Source organism: Pleurodeles waltl, chromosome 2_2 (assembly GCF_031143425.1).
Source record: "Pleurodeles waltl isolate 20211129_DDA chromosome 2_2, aPleWal1.hap1.20221129, whole genome shotgun sequence".
In the NCBI taxonomy this organism is placed as follows: domain Eukaryota; kingdom Metazoa; phylum Chordata; class Amphibia; order Caudata; family Salamandridae; genus Pleurodeles; species Pleurodeles waltl.
The window spans coordinates 499,167,954-499,189,157 of NC_090439.1; the positions used below are offsets into that span (position 1 = coordinate 499,167,954).

General features: G+C 48.5%; 1 protein-coding gene across 1 annotated transcript in view; it reads right to left on the reverse strand.

The window, feature by feature from the left end:
• ROCK1 (Rho associated coiled-coil containing protein kinase 1) overlaps positions 1–21,204 on the reverse strand; it is a 1,374,854-nt gene that overhangs the window by 199,080 nt on the left and 1,154,570 nt on the right. The window contains exon 26 of the mRNA XM_069219991.1: positions 19,511–19,699. Within this exon, the coding sequence (XP_069076092.1) occupies positions 19,511–19,699 (189 nt within the window). The remainder of the gene's footprint in view (positions 1–19,510; positions 19,700–21,204) is intronic.

Below are 21,204 nucleotides of genomic sequence, written 5' to 3' on the forward strand. Positions count from 1 at the left end.
AGACCCATGCAGCCAGGCTGGGTATCCGTAAACTGGCATGTGTCAAGACAAGGGCACAGAGCAGGACTAGGGGTGAAAAAGAAGTGTTGGAGTCTGGAAGAATGGCCCAACCTTCCAAGAGAAAGGGAAAGAAGACTGGGGAACCAGCTTCAACACAGCAAAAGAAACAGAACCTCTCTCCCCAGGAAGATGTTCTATACTTTGAGGGAACTGAGTCCATGGAGCTGGAGCCTTACCAGGTTGAGCTCTTGGGCCCAGGGGAATCCTCAAGGGAACCTCTGTGCAATGGGAAAGAAACTTGTCCCTCTCTTGAAGCCCTAAGACAGCAAGCAGCTGAGCAAGAAAAAGGTAATGCCAGTGGAACCCACAGGGTCTATTGGGAAGATGGACTCCTTTACACTGAAGCAAGAGATCCCAAACCTGGTGCCACTAGGAGAGTGGTAGAGCCTCAGGAGTTTAGGGAGTTCATTCTGACCTTTGCCCATGACATTCCCCTTGCTGGGCATTTGGGACAACCCAAGACTTGGGAGAGATTAGTCAACCATTTCTATTGGCCCAATATGTCCCAGAAGGTAAAGGAGTTTTGCACCTCCTGTGTCACCTGTCAAGCCAGTGGTAAGACAGGTGGTCATCTAAAGGCCCCCCTCATTCCACGTCCAGTGGTGGGGGTCCCCTTTGAGAGGGTGGGAGTGGACAGAGGGTCCACTTGAACCACCCACAGCATCAGGGAACCAATATTTTCTGGTAGTATTGGATCATGCTACCAGGTACCCTTAAGCAATTCCCCTTAGGTCCACTACTGCTCCTGCAGTAGCTAAAGCACTCATAGGTATTTTTACCAGAGTGGGATTTCCTAAGGAGGTGGTTTCTGACAGAGGTACCAACTTCATGTCAGCTTACCTAACACACATGTGAAATGAGTGTGGGCTGACTTACAAAGGCACCACACCATACCATCCACAAACCAATGGTCTTGTAGAGAGATTTAACAAGACATTGAAGGGAATTATCATGGGGGCTCCCAGAAAAACTCAAAAGGAGATAGGATGTCCTCTTGCCATGCCTGCTTTTCGCCTACAGAGAGGTGCCACAGAAGGGAGTAGGGTCTTCCCCCTTTAAGCTTCTGTTTGGCCATCCTGTTAGGGGACCACTAGCACTTGTAAAAGAAGGCTGGGAGAGACCTCTCCAGGAGCCCAAACAAGATGTGGTGGACTATGTACCAGGCCTACATTCAAGGATGGCAGAGTACATGGAAAAGGCAAGCAAAAACCTTGAGGCCAGCCAACAACTCCAGAAGATGTGGTATGACCAAAAGGCTGCTATGGTTGAGTTTCAGCCAGGGCAGAAAGTCTGGGTTCTGGAGCCTGTTGCTCCCAGGGCACTTCAGGACAAATAGAGTGGCCGTTTCCCAGTACTAGAGAAAAAGAGTCCAGTCACCTACCTGGTGGACCTGGGCACTAGCAGGGCCCCCCACTAGGGTGATCCATGTTAACCGTTCGCTTTATCATGACAGGGCAGACGTAAACCTGTCAATGGTTACAGATGAGGACCAGGAAGCAGAGAGTGAACCTCCCCCTTATCTCATCTCCGCTGACCCTAAAGATGGCTCAGTGCATGGAGTGATCTATTCAGACACCCTCTCTGGGCAACAGCAGGCTGACTGCAGGCAACTCCTCCAGCAGTTTGCTAAGCTCTTTTTCTTGACCCCTGGTCAGACACACCCGTGTACCCATGATGTGGACACAGGAGACAGTATGCCTGTCAATAATAAAATATTCAGGCAGTCTGACCAAGTCAAAGAAAGCATCAAGGTGGAAGTCCACATGATGCTGGAGTGGGGAGTAATTGAGCACTCTGACAGTCCCTGGCTAGCCCAGTGGTCTTGGTCCCCAAACCTCACACCAAAGATGGCAAGAAAGAGATGAGGTTTTGTGTGGACTATAGAGGGCTGAACTCTGTCACCAAGACAGATGCTCACCCCATCCCAAGAGCAGATGAGCTCATAGACAAAGATTAGGTGCAGCCAAATACTTAAGTACCTTTGACTTGACAGAAGGGTACTGGCAAATCAAAATGGCACCTGTAGCAAAAGAGAAAACAGTATTCTCTACACCTGATGGGCACTACCAGTTTAGTGTATTGCCCTTTGGCTTAAAGAATGCCCCTGCCACCTTCCAAAGGTTGGTGAATCAAGTCCTTGCTGGCTTGCAGTCCTTTAGTGCAGCTTATCTTGATGATATTGTTGTATTTAGCTCCAACTGGCAGGATCACCTGGTCCACCTGAAGAAGGTTTTGCAGGCCCTGCAATCAGCAGGCCTCTCTATCAAGGCATCTAAATGTCAGATAGGGCAGGGAACTGTGGTTTACTTGGGACACCTTGTAGGTGGAGGCCAAGTTCAGCCACTCTAAGCCAAGATCCAGACTATTCTGGACTGGGTAGCTCCAAAAACCCAGATTCAAGTCAGGGCATTCCTTGGCTTGACTTGGTACTATAGGAGGTTTGTGAAGGGATATGGATCAATAGTGACACCCCTCACAGAACTGTAAAATAGTGGCAAAATTAGATAATCCTAATGCTCTATTTTGTGCAGTAGGATTATCAGAGGGTAGTGTTAAGCATTTGTTGTACACAGACACACACAGGCAATAAATGAGGAACACACTCAGACTTAACTCCAGGCCAATAGTTTTTATGTAGAAAAATATCATTTCTTAATTTATTTTAGAAGCACAAGATTCAAGATTTGAAGTAAATACATAAAATGCAAGGTACTCCACACAGGTAAGTTGGGATCTTTGAATTAGAGCAGTAACATACACCGTTTTAGTTAAAATGGCAATACACTATTATATAAGTGGACACTGTGCAAAAATCAACAGTTCCTGGGAGAGGTAAGTAATGGTTAGTTTTTCAGGTTAAGTAAGGCACTTACAAGTTCAAGTTCCTGGGCACAGGCAACCCCAAAGTCACCGCACCAGCAACACAGGGCAGGTCAGGTGCAGAGGTCAAAGGAGGGCCCAAAACACATAGGCGCCTATGGAGAACAGGGTACTCCGGTTCCAGTCTGCCAACAGGTAAGTACCTGCGTCTTCGGAGGGCAGACCAGGGGGGTTTTGTAGAGCACTGGGGGGGGAGGGGGTGGGGTGTGGACGAGACGACACACACACGTAGGCACACAAACGCAACACACGCTCAGCAGCACAGGGGGGGCCGGGTGCAGTGTTCAAAGCAGGCGTCGGGTTTTGAATAGGAATCAATGGATGGACCCGGGGGTCACTCTAGCGGTGCAGGCAGGGCACAGGGGGGCTTCTCTGGCCAGCCAACAACTGGGCTAGGCAGAGGGTCGCCTGATGGTCACTCCTGCACTGGAGTTCGGTTCTTTCCGGTCCTGGGGGCTGCGGGTGCAGTGCTTGGTCCAGGCATCGGGTTCCTTGTTACAGGTAGTCGCTGTGAGTCCTCCCTGTAGTGTTGGTTCTCTGGAGCTTGAGACGAGGGCGTCGGGTGCAGAGGGTGAAGTCTCACGCTTCCGGTGGGAAGAGTTAGTTCTTTAAAAGTTGCAAGAAAGTTGCAAAGTTGTTGCTGTTTTTGAACAGTGCCACTCTTCACTGGAGTTTCTTGGTCCTTTGGGTTCAGGGCAGTCCTCTGAGGCTTCAGAGGTCGCTGGTCCCTGTCGGATGCGTCTCTGTGCAGGTTCTATGAGTCTGGAGACAGGCCGATAGGGCTGGGGCTAAAGCAGTTGTCGTCTCCGTAGTCTCTGCAGGGCTTTCAGGTCAGCAGTCCATCTTTGTGTAGGTTGCAGGAATCTAATACCACTACTTTTGCTACTGCGAGGGGCACTGGGACTAGGAGTAGTAGTAGTGGTGGTAGGTGGCTTGGTGTTCTTTTTAGGACAGATGCTGTCAGCTGCCCTATGGCCTTGTTTTCTACAGATGTAGCACCAAGGTTTCTTAAAGGAAGAGGACTTAGACCCACCACCAGAAGAATGTGGTGGGCTTGATGACGACTCTTTTTCTTTTGGTTTGTCCACTGATGCTTACCGGATTCTTTCTTTTCATGGTCACCCGCTGTGTGAGTTTTTCTACTTACCCTGGTGCGGACCCACCTGTCTGCCTTATTTCCCAATTCTTGGGGAGAGGTCAGATCAGAGTCCACCAGATATTGATGCAGCTGATCAAAAATGCAATTATTATGAATGTGCGCTCTCAGAATTAGATTATACAAGCCTTTGTAGTCGCATACTTTGCTCCTATGCAACCAGCCTTCCAGAGTGTTAACAGAGCAGTCCACAACGTCTATCCAATCCTGGGAGAACTCCTTTTTAGTCTCCCTGACCTTCATCCTCTATTGCTCAGTGGTTAGCACAAACCCATCCAAAAGTGCTTTCTTAAGTGTTTGGTAATCATCTGCATCTTCTTCTCTGACATTGAGGAGTTTGTCGCTGCCTTTGTCAGAGAAAAAGAGCCACAGGATCGTGCCCACTGTCTTTGAGGGACCCTTTGTGCTCTCCAAAGCAGTAAACCATTTGTGAATGTCATCTCCAAGCTTGTAAGGTGGGACTATCTTACTCAGGTTCTTAGAGTCACAGGAGTCCCCCCTGACCATAGTGTCCCTAAGTTAGTATTGCTGCCACCATGGGGAGCTAGCCCCAAATCCTATCTTTCCCTCCCCACTGCCAACGCCTCCCTATCTAGGACTAACTGTTGCTGCAGTCTTAGCCTGGCCTCCTCTAACCTCAGCTTCCTGAGTTCTCTGTCTAAGGAATCTTCCTGATTTGGAGCAGAGGGTCCCATCAGATACCAATAAGACATGGGTGTGGCAGAGGAGGACCTGTGCCACCTCCTGGGGAACATTTGAACCAACCCTCTGGGAGTAAAAGTGGGCCTAGTGAAACACCCTTTTTCACTACCAACAGTGCTCCTAACAGAGTAGTGGTGTTCTAAGATGGGAGGGTCAGTTTCTACTACTTTCTCCTCCTGACTGTCTGAGTCTTCCTAGTCAGCCTGGAGTAGTAACCTCAGAAGTAGACTTTGTTGGGATTTCTCCCTGTCTTCAGCTTCCTGGAAGCACAGATCTCCCTCAACTCTTGGAAAGTGCAGCTTTCATATTGAAAGTCTGGGGCCTGAGTTGTGCATTCCACTGAATACATCTTGCTAGAGTGGTGTGGGTGCACCTGATTACTCTAACAACTAGACTCTCCTACAGTCTGGAGAAAGGACTATGCTAGACCCCCAACTTACCCAAAGTAGGAGACTAGAGATCCTTATCTCTAAGTGCAGTGTGTACCTACCAACTAGTAGTGGCCGTTCCTGTGGAAAGTGACTAGTGACAAAGTGGCAAGGCAATTACAAGTGTCTTATTCCACCACTGCACCAATGTAGGAAGCTGGCCTGGTGTGTGCTGAGCACTATGGTGTTATCAGACTATACCAGGGATCCTATATTAGTGAAGTGTAGGCAGTGTCTAGGAAGCCAGGGCTAACTAGAGGTCGCTGGGGATGAGCAGCCAAGACTTATCTAAGCGACATGCAAAGCTTATGCAATACCTCTATAGTCACACAGCACTGTCACACATGAAAGAACCACAGTGTTACAAAAATAAAGGTTGTTTATGATGGTAACACAAATATTAGAATACTACTAGGCATCCCCTCCAACTGTAGGAAAGTAAACACACTAATTACATACACATTAGCAATCAGCAAGGTGCATGGAAACAACAAGCATTGGCTGAAGTTTTAGAAAATAGATAAGACCCTATGGGAGGGCCAAACCATATACTAAGTGGAATGCGAGATACAGTCCCCCACCCAAGGATGTGGAATCATTAGAGGGGAGCTGGAGGAACTGGGAACCCCCAAGAGGTGAGTAACAGAGTGACCCCCAGTGACCAGGAGGGCTAAGGTAAGTACCTGTTTTTTCCCAAAACAAACAGGAGGACTTAGGAAAAAGATTGTGCAAGACCCAAACCAGACTTGAAGAATCCAGAGGAGCATTCTGGCAGAAGAGGACCTTCAGAGGAAGGGTTCCAAGTCCAGTTCGAGATGTAGTGCCCGGTCGAGGCAGTAGCCACTAGCCACCATTCTGTGGATGCAGAACCAGGTCGACGGAAGGTGAAGACCACCAGCTGTGCAAAACAGGAGATAAAGAGGAGTCCCTGAAGTATTGCAGTTGGTGTCCCACGTCTGCTGTTGGATTGCAGTTGGTCAGTGGTGCAGAGAAATCACCAGAAGCCTTGGCAAATGCAGGAGAAATAAAAGAATAGTTGCAAGGCTGAAGAGGACCAGCAGGTCCAGGGGACTAGAAGCTTGAAGGGGAGTCTGAGGTGACCCTCAGAAGCTGGGAGAGCCAACAGAAGAGGATGCAGCCCCCACAGGCAGCAGGCACAGTACGGCCAGCTCAACACACCCGAGGAGGAGTCTCATGTCGTTCTAGCAGGAGAGAGCAGAATGTGCTGGTCAGGAAGAAGTGCTGGGGACAGGGGCTACAAAGAGCCAGAAGATCCCTTGGAGCATGTGTAAACAAGCCTTGGTAGCTGCAACAGTCACAGTGCACTGGGGTGCTGTCCTGCAAAGGGAGCTAAGAGCTTACCGTCTCCCAAGTTGGATAGCTGGTAGAAAGGACCAAGAGGACCACTCCAGACCACCACCTGTGATGCAGGATCCAGGCAGTTGCGGAGGAGAGCAGATCCCCGCAGCCAGTCGTTGGTACCTGCAGATGCAGGGGAGTGACTCTAACAGAGATTCCTTCTTTCTTCTTGGTGCTGGTTGAAGTCTCGCCAACCTCAGAGGGTGCACAGCCGGGGAAATGTTGCAGTTGCTGGAAGGAGCCAGAGAAACAATGTTGCAGAGCTAAGTTGTCACCTATGTGCAGCTTGTCGGTTCATGAAGAGTCCACTTGCCGTTTCAGTGGCCAGAAGATTAAGTAAACGATGTAGAGGAGCCCTGTTGGAATATTGCACGTCTAATCTGGGGACTCATCCGCAAGGAAGTCCTTAAATAGCCATACAAAGGGCATTGTCACCTAGCAAAGTGACCACCTATCAGGAGGGGGCTGTGACATCACCTGCCTGACCTGGCCACTCAGATGCTCCCAGGGGCCTCTGCACATCTTGGTTTTAAGATGGCAGAATCAAGTGGGCACCACCCCTGGGGTGTTGAAGGACAGGGGAGTGGTTACTCCCCTCTCCTTTGTCCAGTTGTGCCCCGGAGCAGGGACGGGGGGAGAGGGGGACGGGGGGACAGGGGGAGGGGGGTTTGTCTCTGGACTGGTGCAAACCGGTTTATGCATAGAGGGATCCAAATGTGCCCTTCAAAGCATTCCAGTGGCTTGGGGAGGCTACCCCTCCCAAGCCTTGTAACAACTATTTTTAAGGGGAGAGAGTTGCCTCCCTCTACCACAGGAAATCCTTTGTTCTGCCTTCCCCTGTTTGAGTTGGTCAAGCAGCAGTACAGCAGAAACCTGTCTGAAGGATGGCAGCAGAGTGGGATGCCTTGAAAACCCTAAAAGAATGGTAGGAGTAATACTGGGGTCTCCAGGAGCCCTCAGAGTGCATGGAACCATACAACCAATACTGGCAACGGTATTGGGGTATGAATCCGACATCGCTACGGAGTCGCACAACACACTCTCCACCGATGCGCAGAGATACTGCTGGGAAAAGTAACAGGATCCGGTCTGGTGCCTGGGGAAGAATTCTATGGTAAGGAATCTGGAGCTAGATGTCTCTATCAGATAATGTTTTTTTCAGAGGTGTGTAGCCCCCTTGGTAGCCACACCTCTGGGTTGCACTGGGGAGCTTTGGATGTTGAGAGAGGGGTTCTGCCATGCCGGAGTGGCCAAAATGGTGCATCCAACAGCTGCCATGCAGCACCAGAGACCAGGACCTGATGCTAAAAGTTGCACCATAGTTCGCTGACCCTGGGAAAGTGGGCATAGTACAGCATGGTAGCCCAGAAGCAGAGTTATCACCCAGGGAAGGATTTGGCTGTGACCGCAATACGGGGTGACTGGTAGCCAGTGGCGACTGGACTTCTACCAGCAGCAAGAAGACTTTGAGGGGTGCTGACACTGACCAGGACTGCCTCACCCTCTTCATGGTAAAGGAGTACCCCGCAGGAAGAAAGTTGTCAACTGCATTGCATCTCAACACACTTGAGCATCTTCAGCATCTTTCCTTGCATCCGGAACATTTCCATAGGAAAGCACTGCAATGGGTAAAAGTGCCTGGAACTAAAGATTGCTTCTAACTTTGAGTTAAATAATTCTGAGGGCCTTGCTGGTCCCCCTGATTTGCTCCCTACTGGAGTTGGCCACCAGGCAGCCTTCAGTCCTCCTGGGGAGTACTATGAGCGGCTCCTATTTTCAGTGTAGGAAAATGGCCCCTTGTTGCAGTACACCCTCCCCCCCCAACACACACACACCTTTTGCCTGGTATTGATGCTGAGTTGACTTGAGTGTGCTGGGATCCTGCTAACCAGGCCCCAGCACCAGTGTTCTTTCACTAAAAATGTACCATGGTTTCCACAATTGGCACACCTCTGCCCCACAGATAAGTCCCTTGTAAAAGGTACCAGTGGAACAAGGGCCTTGTGACCAGGGAAGGTCCCTAAGGGCTGCAGCATGTGTTGTGCCACCCTAAGGAGCCCCTCCCCTAACAAATGCATACTGCCAGTGCAGATTTTATGTGTGGATGTGGAGAAAAAGGCAAAGTCGACATGGCACCCCCCTCAGGGTGCCATGCCCACAACCCACTACCTGTGGCATAGGTAGGTCACCCCTGTAGCAGGCCTTGCAGCCCTAAGGCAGGGTGCACTATACCACAGGTGAGGGTATAGCTGCATGAGCACTATGCCCCTAAGGTGTATAAGTCCATTCCTAGACATTGTAAGTGCAGGGTAGCCATATTAAGAATATGGTCTGGGAGTTTGTCGAAACAAACTCCACAGTTCAATATTGGCTACACTGAATACCGGGAAGTTTGGTATCAAACTTCTCAGAATAATAAACCCACACTGATGCCAGTGTTGGATTTATTAAACATGTGCACAGAGGGTTTATTAGAGACCCCCCTGTATTTTACCCAATTCTTCAGTGCAGGACTGACTGGTTTGTGCCAACCTGCCACTGAGACGGGTTTCTGACCCCCTTGGGTGAGAGCCTTTGTGCTCTTTGGGGCCAGAAACAAAGCCTGCACTGTGTGGAGGTGCTTCACTCCCCCCCCCCCCCCCCCCCATTCCACCCCCCTTGCTGGAAATGTAACACCTAGCAGTGAGCCTCAAAGGTTCAGGCTTTGTGTTACAATGCATTAGGGCACTACACCTAGTGGACATGCCCACCCCCCACTTTTGGTGGCACATCTGGATGAGTTAATGAGGAAAACAAGGAGGAGTCACCCTCCAGCCAGGACAGCCCCTAAGGTGTCCTGATCTGAGGTGACCCCCTGCCTTAGGAAATCCTCCATCTTGTTTTGGAGGATTCCCCCCCAACAGGATTAGGGATGTGCCCCCTTCCTCACAGGGAGGAGGCACAAAGAGAGTGTAGCCATCCTCAAGGACAGTAGCCATTGGCTACTGTCCCCCGACCTAAACGCACTCCTAAATTGAGAATTTAGGGGCGACCCAGAACCCAGGAAACCAGATTCCTGACGACCTACAACAAGAACTACTGCTGGCCTGAAAACCCTGTAGAGACGACGGAGACGACAACTGACTTGGTCCCAGCCCTACCGGCCTGTCTCCAGACTCAAAGAACCTGCACAGCAACGCATCCCGCGGGACCAGTGACCTCTGAGGACTCAGAGGACTGACCTGCACCTGAAGGACCAAGAAACTGCTGTGGACAGCGGCTCTGTCCAAAACAGCAACAAAGAAACCATCTTTAAAGGGACTCCAGCCTCACTCCAGAAGGGTGAGTCCCAAACACTCAGCACCCAACGCCCCTGACCAATGTCCAGAGAAAACAACGCCGTAGACAGGACCCCCAGGCGACTCCAACAATGTGTCCACCCCGAGCCAACCTCCCTGCACCCCCACAACAATGCCTGCAGAGGGAAACCAGAGGACCCCACTGACCGCGACTGCCCGCTAACAAAGAAACCCAACACCCAGAAGAAGCACTGCACCCGTAGCCCTCAGGCCCGTGAAGAACCAACCACTGGTGCAGTAGTGACCGGCCGGCGGCCCTCATCCTTGCTCAGTCAGTGACTGGCCTAGGAAGCCCCCCTGTGCCCTGCTTGCATCGCCAGAGTACCCCCCCCGGTCTGTCCATTGATTTCTACCTAAAACCCGACACCTAGTTCACACACTGCACCTGGCCGCCCCAGTGCCGCTGAGGGTGTATTTTGTGTAAATCTAAGGAGGGAGGGACCAGGAGGTTATCTGGTCCAGTGTACAGTCTCCCAACAATAGTGATACATATAAAGGTACACTGTTCCACGTGTTCTGTGATGGCCTAGGGGACTGAAATCTCAGGAGCTAGGCCATCACAGAACACGTGGAACAGTGCACCTTTATATGTATCACTATTGGTGTATTTTGTGTGCCTGTTTGTGACCCCCCTCCCCACCCCACCCTCTAGTGCTCCACAAAACCCCCCTGGTCTGCTCCCCGAGGACGCAGGTGCCTATGTTATTTGGGCCCTACTTTGACCTCTGCACCTGACCGGCCCTGTGTTGCTGGTGCTGGGTGTTTGGGGTTGCCTTGAACCCCCAACGGTGGTCTGCCTATGCCCCGGAGACTGAACTTGTAAGTGCTTTTTACCTACTTGAAAAAGTAACCAATACTTACCTCCCCCAGGAACTGTTGATTTTTGCAGTGTCCACTTTTAAAATAGCTTATTGCCATTTTTGCCAAAACTGTGTACATTACTGTTTTAAATCGAAGTTCCATATTTACCTATGCCAAGTACCTTACAATGTATGTACGTACTTGAATCTAGTAGTTCTAAAATAAATTAAGAAAATAATATTTTTCTATATAAAAACCTATTGGCCTGGAGTTAAGTCTTTGAGTGTGTCCCCTCATTTATTGCCTGTGTGTGTATACAACAAATGCTTAACACTACCCTCTGATAAGCCTACTGCTCGACCACACTACCACAAAATAGAACATTATTACTATCTATTATTGCCACTATCAACCTCTAAGGGGAACCCTTGGACTCTGTGCACACTATCTCTCACTTTGAGATAGTATATACAGAGCCAACTTCCTACAGTCAGGAGCAATAGAAGACTCCTTAAAAGAGAGGTGTTACTTCCCCCTTGCAGGGAGCCATACAGGGTGTTAGTCTAAAATGTGAGCTTCAAAATGAGAAGCCGCCATTGGAGGAAAAATAGCGATCACACTCATCTAGAGTTGCCCCTTTGTTCAGGTAGATGGGAAACCAGTGGTTAAACCGGTTTTCATGTGGGTGTGTAACCTACAGGTAACCACACCTCTGGAGCGGGTTACCAAGCTCCTAACATCCAAGGAATGGTTCAAGCATCGTGAGGGTATCCGGAATAGTGCCCTCTGGGATTGTTAGATGCCACACATAGCCTGATTTTGACGAAGGGTGGAAGGGATCCTGGTAGCCAATTGGCTAGTGATTGCATCATACAAACGGGGACTTTCTGGGTTTAAATATGGCACCCTAAACCTCAGATCATGACAGAACTATAGAAGGTGGTGAATAAGGACTGCCTTGCTGACCCCTCGGCCTGCCTAGAGAGGCTGCACTGACTGCTGAACTGCACATGCTGCACCTGGGGCTAACAAAGAGAGGATTGTGTATGTGGCTCTTCGCTAGTGGAAAAGTCCCTCCCAAATCCCAGACCTAAGAAGTGACTCCAACGGTCAGTCAGCTGAACGCCTGTAACAAGCACCAGCGCCATCAAACCTAAAGTAGCCCACTGTGGCAAGTCAATAGCCACATTCTTCGAATTACCACTGACTGCCGCTGGGTGCCTCAATAGACCGATTCTCGATGGTCAAAAACTTCACTGAGTCTGCTGTGTCGTCTAAGTCCAGAATGATCACCAATGATGGACACCAACCTTCACCAAAGGATACTGCTGGACCTTCTGTGTACGGAGACCAGTAACCCAGTCACAGCTGACCTTCTACTGTCTCAGAGGACTCTAATCGACACTGACTCCTGTGGCCAAAATCCCCCACCTTATCTGTGGACAGAGGAAAAAGCGCAAGGACAACCCTGTTGATGGCACTGCACCCAGAGCATCTTTCTGCAACCTTAGTATCCTACATTTCCAGTATCAGGACCTCTCCAGTGAAATCTATAGCAGTCTTGATGTAAATAGTGGAACTGGATTTGAGACTGCTTTGGTGACCAGGATAACTGTCCAAATATTGTTGATTGCCGCTCTCACCTCCAGGCCCCCTCCTCATACCTTCTTCCTTGTTGGAATTGGTCGTCCAACCCAGGTGGAAGTGGCTAACTCAAAAGTTTTTAACCTTTACAGTTTCTAATGCTTGTTGAGCTTTACACTTTAAAGATCTGAATCTCCTGAACAATCCAGTGGTTTTGCCAAAGCACGATGTCTAAAAACTCATAAAAATATAATCAATTTTGTATAAAGGTTTTGGATTACTTTTGTGTTGTGTGACTTTATTTCATCGCTTGGTGCTTCTAAATGCTTTACACTAGTTCATTTGTTTAAGCCATGCTGCTCGAAGCCACAAATACCCAGGATTGTGCTGAAGGTTTTCCAAACAAGGCTGACTGGACCCAAGACATTTTTGCAAGTGTTTTACATGGTAAGGTCGCACAACAATACCATATAATACACCACAATCCTAAAACTTGTAAATCACTATAACTCTGAAGCCCTCTTGTGGATCTTTTTTGTCGTGGAGTCTAAAAATAGACTTTTTGTAAATTGGTGTCGAATTTCCTCGGTGTCTTGTTGATTCTTCAATTGTTTTGGTGCTGCTTAGGTGCTTTATACTTGTTTCTTTGCGTAAGCCTTGCTGCTCAGAGCCACAGCTACCCAGGGTTGAGTTGAAGGTGGACACCTGGCGCCCACGGCCCATGTCAGGTGGCCCAACCGACTAGAGAGCTATTTCAACCAGTGCCCACCAGAGGTTGACCTCTCCTCTCCTCCACGACAACACCTGCGGTGTGAATCCAGAGGACCCCCCTGACCGTGACAGCACCAGACTAAGACATCTGACGCCAAAAGGTACACTGCACATGCAGCCCCCTGGCCTTGGGGAACCTGACCTCTGGGGCAGCAATGCTCATCAGGCAGTCCTCCTACTTGTCCAGCCTGTGGTTTTCCAGAACTGACCCCCTGCCAGCATCTAAGTGACCCCTGGGGTCCCCTCATAGAAAAGCATTGGGAGCCTGACGCTGCATTTGCAACCTGCCCCACTGTGCCGCTGAGGGTGTGTGTTTGGTGCTTACCTGTGGCCCACCTGGTGCTCCTCTAAACCCTCCTGGTCTGCCCTCCAAAAACGTGGATACTTACCTGCAAGTAGGCCTGATCCCAAGTGCTCCCAGTTTCCATAGGAGCCCACCTTAAATTTGCCTAAACTTTGACCTCAGCAGCACAGCAAAGAGATGCCCACGTCGCATGAGTTGCAGATTGGACATCTTTCTAGGAGCTGCTTAGTGCTGGAGGCTGTGGTTTCTTGGAGCTAGGTGGTCTTGGGACTGAAGAGCCAATAAGCCTTGGAAACGGCAAAAAGATGCGGAGCACAGGGATTCCAGTCAGGTAGTTTCAGCGAGGAATGTCAAGACTTATCAGTTGCAAAGAAGACAGGTCAGACTTCTGAAGGGCCACAGAACCACTACCTGTGTTTCAGAGCCTGGGAGAATCTGTGGCACAGCAGGATCCAGAAACCGGTCATCGACGATGAGGTGCCTGCGGATGTAGGGGACTGACTCCTTCACTCCAAGGAGATTTCTTCCTGTTTTTCCTCAGTGCAGGCAGAGTCCTTGGGACTCTGGTGGATGCACAGCCATGGAGGTTGCAGAGTCCTTGCAATGCACAGGAACAAAGATGCAGTAGGAGCTCTCCTACGAGGTGCAGTCTTGTCTTGGCGAAGTCCAGCAGCGGTTCCAGTATCCAGGTTGAAGTGTCTTGCAGAAGAGTCTTCAGACAAATCCACAGACAAATCTAGGGTCCCACCACCAGGGGAGCCCTTAAGTAACACAGGAAGGTGGTTGGACACTTACTGCAGTGACACATTTATCGGGGAAGTGTAGTGAGGGGCATCACCCATCTGGTGTAACCAAGTCAGATGCTCCCAGGGTTCTCTGCTCATCTTATTTCCAAGATGGCAGAATCAAGTGGCCACTTGGCAGAGCTCTGGGCACCACCCTAGGGGAGTAACTGGTCAGGCTGGGTGGTCACTCCACTGTGCTTTTGTGGGCTTGTGCTAGAGTGGGAGCCGGGGGTTCCTACACTGGGGTAAACAGGTTTATGCAAGAAGGGCACAAATTGTGCCCTTTAAAGCAGTCTGGCGGTACTCAGAGGCACCTTCACCGCAGCCCAGAGACACCTATTTGTAAAGAAGCAGTGGTAACAACTCTCCTCTACAGAAAATTATTTCTTCTGCCTTCCCCTGCTCGATTTAGCCTCAGCAGCAGGAGGGCAGAAGAGTGTCTGGGGTCAACAGCAGCATGGGCTGGCATGCAGACCCTGCAAGGCTCTGCAGGCAGACATGGGGGATCCTCAAGGGAACCCCCTGAGTACATGGTATCATTCAACTAACACTGGAATGGGTGCTGTTACATGATTCCAACATGTTTCATATCAAACATGACTAGGTTTGGTGAAGCCATTATGTAGTTGAACATCCTGTGTTGACCAGTGTCCACTACATACCTTGAAATGGCTTCCTTCCACTTGCAAAGCCCAGAAAATTGAGTCTAGGGTTTGTAAGGGTACCTCTGCTCATACAGGTGTACCCTCACACTCAGAACAAAGCACCCTGACCTTGCATGCACCATTTACCAGATGCTGCAATGGCAGGCCTGTAGACACAGTTTGCATGGGCTCCCATGGGTGGCATAATACATGATCCAGCCCATGGGGGGGGGGGGGGGTGGGGGGGGGACGACTCTGGTGTACCAATGCTCTGGGTACCTAGGTACCACATACTAAGGACTTACAGGAATACACAAATATGCCAATTGTGTCAGAAATACTTACCAACCCAATTTATGGGAGAGAATACTGACACTGTGGTCCCGATTATCAGGATCCTTGTTTTGTACAGTCAAAACACACTGACACCAGGCAAAAAGTGGGGACAGCCATGTCATAAAGATCCAACTTTCTTACACTGGCTATGCAGTTCAGACTTGACTGTTTGTACTGGAGTAGGGTCAAGGCTGATTTGCATATAGCTGGGTCTAATCTGAGGTGGCACAGTGAGCAAAATAATGATGGATTGGAATGTTACCACAAGCAATTGCCAGTGTTAGACTTATTGTTAACATCCTCCGATACATTCCAATAGACCTGATTCAGGCAGGAGACTCCAGATTTTTAAAGTCAGAAATGGCCTTATTTTGGCTGTCTCCCACCTGAAATTGCCTTTGCTTCAATAGAAGTCAACAGGGGAAATATGGTTTGATTTTGATTTTCTTATTTCCCACTTTCCTCTTCTAAAATGGTGGCATCTATGCCCTCCTATCACCCTTAGTGTGTTTGATCTATTTAAACCACACACGATAGTGAACTTGGCAGCATCCCTGCCATTCAGCACAGCTTGCATGAGGACTGCCCAGCTTCCTCTGGTACCATAGTTAACACTTGTGCCACCAAATGTCACAGAGCATGCAAATATCTGCGTAACAAACAAACAATCTGACAATGCCAACATTGGGGAGGATCAAATCTTTTTACCAAATGTTTTGAGCCATGTGGATTCCCTACCCAGAAGGGTAGGAGAGAAGACACTAGGATCCACTTTCACTTTTGAGACCTGCACCACTAAGCTTCAAGAGCTGCGGTGCTGTGTAAAGAATGTGGGGTCACCTACAGCAGAGTTGTGGCAACAGGTGATTTTATCAGCTTATAGTGACCCTTGAATAGGATATCACCTAAGACCCCAGGAGGACATGTGATGGCTTCACTTGAAAGAGAATATGGGCTCTGCACTAGAGGGTCCCAGCTGAAGCACTTCTATTAAGACATTTGTTTTTACCTTCACATAGGGGAGTTGAATTTCAAGGATTTCTGCCACCCTCCTCATCACCATGGAGAAGGATGTACTTTCTTCTGTGGTCAGGGAGATTAATCCAGAGTCTGATGAGAAGTCAAAGCCAATTGTCATTCCCCAATTCTTCACTTCACTTATCTGGAAAGGACAGGTAATGTTGTCTGGAGGGTAATGGGCCTCATAATCTGGATCCGCCTTAAATGTGTCAAAGGATAATAAGTTGTCACAGGCTACTCGTCGTTTATGTCTTTGACCCACTGGAACTGCAGAGGGGGTCTTGATTCTTGTAGGTTCTCTCTTGACCAAGGTAAGGGCGGCCCTGTCTGGTAGCCATGGTGCGGCCAATGAATGAACGCCAAAAAGGAGTCCATGCCCTCCAGAAGGAGGAAAAAAAAACTAAGGGAAAAACCTCTATAGCAGGAACTCCCTGGAACAAAAAAGAAGCAAAAAGGTGAGTCTTCCAACTGGAAAAAAACAAAACTGGAAGAAGCTGGAACAAGTGAGGTAAAAAACTGGAGAAAAACAACAGGAGTGAAGATCACCACCAAAGTAAGTGTTGCAGCGCAAGGAGAACAAGAATCACACACCTTACATACCCTAAAACAGGAAATTACCAACAGGAAGAAGAAAGTCACCATATTGGATAGGGAATGAATGATAGGAACATATAGAGAAAAGACGCCATTTTAAAAAAGGGTCCTAAGGCATGCAGGGAGAAAGAAGAACATGACTGCTAAATGTAAAAATAAAAACAAGAGGAAAAGGACAAAGAAGAGAGAAAAGAAGAAAAGGACAGGGGGGGGGAAGGTGCCCACAGTTAATATTGAGGGCGCGCTGCGCCCAAGACTCGCCGAGGCCCCATGCCCACTGTGGGGCCCCGTCCGAGGAAGTAAAGGACAGATGGTGCGCGGCATGCCCGGTCTCCAGGAACTGCGGCCAAGCCCAGAGCTGAGTGCGCGGCACGCTCTGCGGTCTGCCGCAGCGCGACACGAGTCTACTTCCACAGACTGTCATGGGATGATCTCCGGTCTCGACCTTGGCTAAAGTTCATGCAGTACCACCTCAGAGTCTGAGAGAACGATAGGTTACCCTTCGTCGTGTGGCGCAGATGTAGCAGGGCCAGGTATAGGAAAACTGAGCAAGGAGAGGGCTCGGGACTGGTGTTGATCCGTATCATGGTGTGGATACAGAGGGTTCAGCTGGGGTCTTGGGAGGCCCCACTGATGGCAATTCAGGTGTGTCACCTTTCAGCTCTGTGGGGCTCGATGTCCGTCACAGGGATTTGGTTGGCCAAAGATGCAGACCATGGCTGCATAAAACTCCTGAAACTGTGCAGTAGTCGCCCCAGCCCCTGGGAACTCAGTTATGTGCAGAGAAGTCAGCACCAGCTCTGCGGGTGGAGTGCTGGAGCAGGGCCTAGATGGCAGGAAGAAGCAGCACGCTTCTTCCAGGGACTTAGAAGGGCACAGTGCTTCAACTTCTTTTTCTTGGACTTACCTGATGACGACTTTGTTTTGGAACTGTGAAAGTGTCAAGTCATTTAGACATAGACATCAATAAAACACCTGATGCAACATCAGCCTGGACCAAGGGCCTTGTTATCTCAATTTCAAGTTCAAAGAACAATAAACAAAGCAGTGTAGTCAGAATTGTTGTACTTTTACCTTTTATATTTAAAGGAATGCTAGCATCTTGGCACTCATTGGTTATATCAACCATTTCTTAAGTGATGTTGAAAATTCCATCTTAGATTAGATACAATATAAAAGTAACTGTGACTTGACCGCTTGTTGGGAGAGGATCTTCGCCCCGGATTATCAACCAGGACTCTGCTAGAAGATTCCGCTTACCACAGCTACTGCTGTTTGGCACTTTCTACTGAAAGCGGATACTGAGTCTTAGCCTGGAAGGAGCTGATAAGGAAAGCATTTTCCCTTTCGAAGGAAAAATGGCCTCCTTGACTCTGGATAATTATAGTGTTGTGCTGTAAACAGGCGTGCAATCCCTCATCGTCCCAAGAAAGATGCAAGCTATTTCTACTCTCCATGCTCTCTTAGCATAGCGCCCAGAAGTTGATTTTAGGATGTTAGGATTTCAGATGATATTTTAACCATGGTAGAAATGTTAATTTTATTCTCATTGTTTGCAATGTGCGTTTGTGTCGTTTTAGTCATATTTTGTGTGGTTACTTTAGGAGGAGGGGTCAGGGTGTGTGTGTGTGTGTGGTTTTGTTTTTTAAAGAGAACTAAAAAGGTTTGTTTCTAAAAACCACCTTTTCCCTGGTTCTCTGTTTAGGGACTGTTAATAACCGCAAAGCAATGATACCACTTCAACTATGTACTGCATGAAATTCTACAAGGCTACTAAATCTGTCTTTCACATTCAAGCTTTGGTGCATTGAACTTAAGTTACTAGTGTCACCTGTGGGTGTGAAAACAAACCTTGTAGAGCTGAGCCAGAGACTTAGTTTATTTAACAGGATGATTAATCTCTATGCTCAACCTGGTACTCAATAGATACCAGTAAATTCTCTGCTTAAGGTAGAATACCAGTGAGAGGCTGCCTAGAAGTAGTTTGTTCATGTTCAGTATTTTTGGAAAGTGGAAAAATCGTGCCTGATGGCAAGTAGCCTCATAATGGCAAAGGGCGTAAGGCGATATCCAAATGTAGGCCTCCCATCCTGAGTGGGCCAATGCTACTAGGCACAATGTTACCTATTCCTGCTGGTATCATCCATTCCATTTACCACCCATTATGATTTTGGAACCGAGATGAGGAACAACATGTAATAACCCGAATTAACATGCCATTTGTCACATGTTTTACCAGATTATTGGACCTTTGAGCAAGTGAAAAGTATGAGCGGAAAAACATGTGGTTTTACTGAGTACTGAGTGCAATTCTGCCACTCAGTGCAACTAGGAATGAGGTCAAACGTGTGAAAGTAAGGAGAAGAGAGGCCAAAAATCAAGAAAAAATCTTATGAAGGAGAAGAAGAATGCACTACTGTTTGCATTTGTGTATTCTTATAACACTGTGTGCTGAGAATCAGGCAAATGGTGACACAGAAAGAGCCATACAGAGCTCACTAATTAAGTATATTATAACAAGGTCTTAACTACCAATGAACTACTCCAAGGATAACATTCAGCAAAAAAACAATGTTAGGAAAGAAAGTGACAACGGCCTGTTAGCAAGTTAAGCTTAAGTATGCCTATTTTGTTTAATAAATATCAAAAGACATTCATCCCAACAGTAATGCATTTAAATATATATATTTTTTAACTTCTAAATTGCTATAATACTGAAAAAAAGGCTAAAAAGGCGTCACGGCTTACCGCTTGCATATCATTGAGTTCCTTCTGATACTTCGACACCATCTGATTAAACTTCTCTTTTTCTTGGTTCAAATCGAGCTGTAGTTTTCTGTTCTCTCTCTCTTTTTTCCTTAAATCCTGAGAGCTAGCCTTCTTTTTGTCGAGTTTGAAGTCTTTCCGATTCATTATCTCAGCCAGTTTGTTCACAGCCTGGAATGCACATGCAAACAAGCACTGTTAATAAAGTAAAAAACAACAAGCTAAATGTCCAGGGTATGGCACTTGCAGACATACAACCTCATTGTTAAAAATTGGCCTTCTAGTTGGAAAGGGTATGCACCTCAGCCAAAAATAATTCACTCACCCTAGTCAGGGCAAGTCAAATGCACACACTAAATTAACCTGTGCTCACCATCTGGTAGCTTGGCACAGAGCAGGCAGGCTTAACTTATAAGGCAATGTGTAAAGTGTCTGTGCAATCCCTGTAGAAAAGTCACTCTTTTTGGCATGGTTACCCACACTTTTTGCCTGGTATCAGTGTGCTTATACTGCTTTCACTGGGATCCTGCTAACCAGGACCCAAGTGATTGCGCTCTCTCCTCTAAATTTGGTTGCCTTGGTACCCTTTACACTCCACAATTGGCATATTACTGTACCCCTGTAAGTCCCTTGTAAATGGTACTTAGGTACCCCTACGAACTCCAGATCCAATGCACTGGTCTTCGTAAGTGCGGGGAAGCCATTTTACCCATGTACTGGCCACAGGTCACTACTGGTAGTCAAGCTACATAATGGTAATACCAAACGTAGCATGTTTGGTATCAAACATGTCAGAATCATACCCCAATACTAATGCCAGTATTGGTGACATGATTCCATGCACTCTGGGGGCTCCTTAGAGAACCTCCTAGTATTGCTCCTACCAGTCTTCCAGAGTTTGCGAGCAGCCCATGCTGCTTCAGTCCCTCAGACAGATTTCTGTCCTGCTACTTGACCAGCTCAACCAGGGGAAGGCAGATCAAAGGATTTCCTGTGGGAGAGGGGATGCAACACCGTCTCCCTTGGAAATAAGTGTTACTGGGCGGGGGAAGGGGTAGCTTCTCCACACCACCAGCCTCTGCGAGCCACCAGACTGCTTTGAAGGGCACATTTAGTGCCCTCCTTGCATAATCCACTTTGCACCATTTCATGAACCCCCGGTTCCCGATCTGGCACTAAACTGCACGAAGGACAGGGGAGTGACCGCCCCACAGCCCAGCTCCTCCTCTAGGGAGGTGCACAGAGCTCTGCCGGGTGGCCGGTTGATTCTGCCATCTTGGAAACAAGGTAGGCAGAGGTCCCTGGGAGCTTCTGGCTGGTTAGGTGAGGTAGCTGACATCCCTGACCCCCTCCGATAGGTTGGTCACTACAAAGAGTGGCCAACCCCCTTTTATGGTTACTAAAGGGCTCCCCCAAGGGCAGGTCCTCAGATTCGTTGAGCAAGACTCTTCAAGGAACTTTCTGAAAGACATCTGCTCCTGGCCTCCGGAACCATTGCTGGTCTGCTTTTAGAACTAAAAGACAACTGTATCCATTTGGGAGGGCTCCCACTGCAACATTGTTTCTCCAGCTCCTGCAAGGACTCTGCCTGCATTCAAGAAGCAAGAAAGAATGTCTTCTGGAGTGAAGGAGTCACTCCCCTTCATCGAAAGGCACCTTAAGACAGCAATGACCGG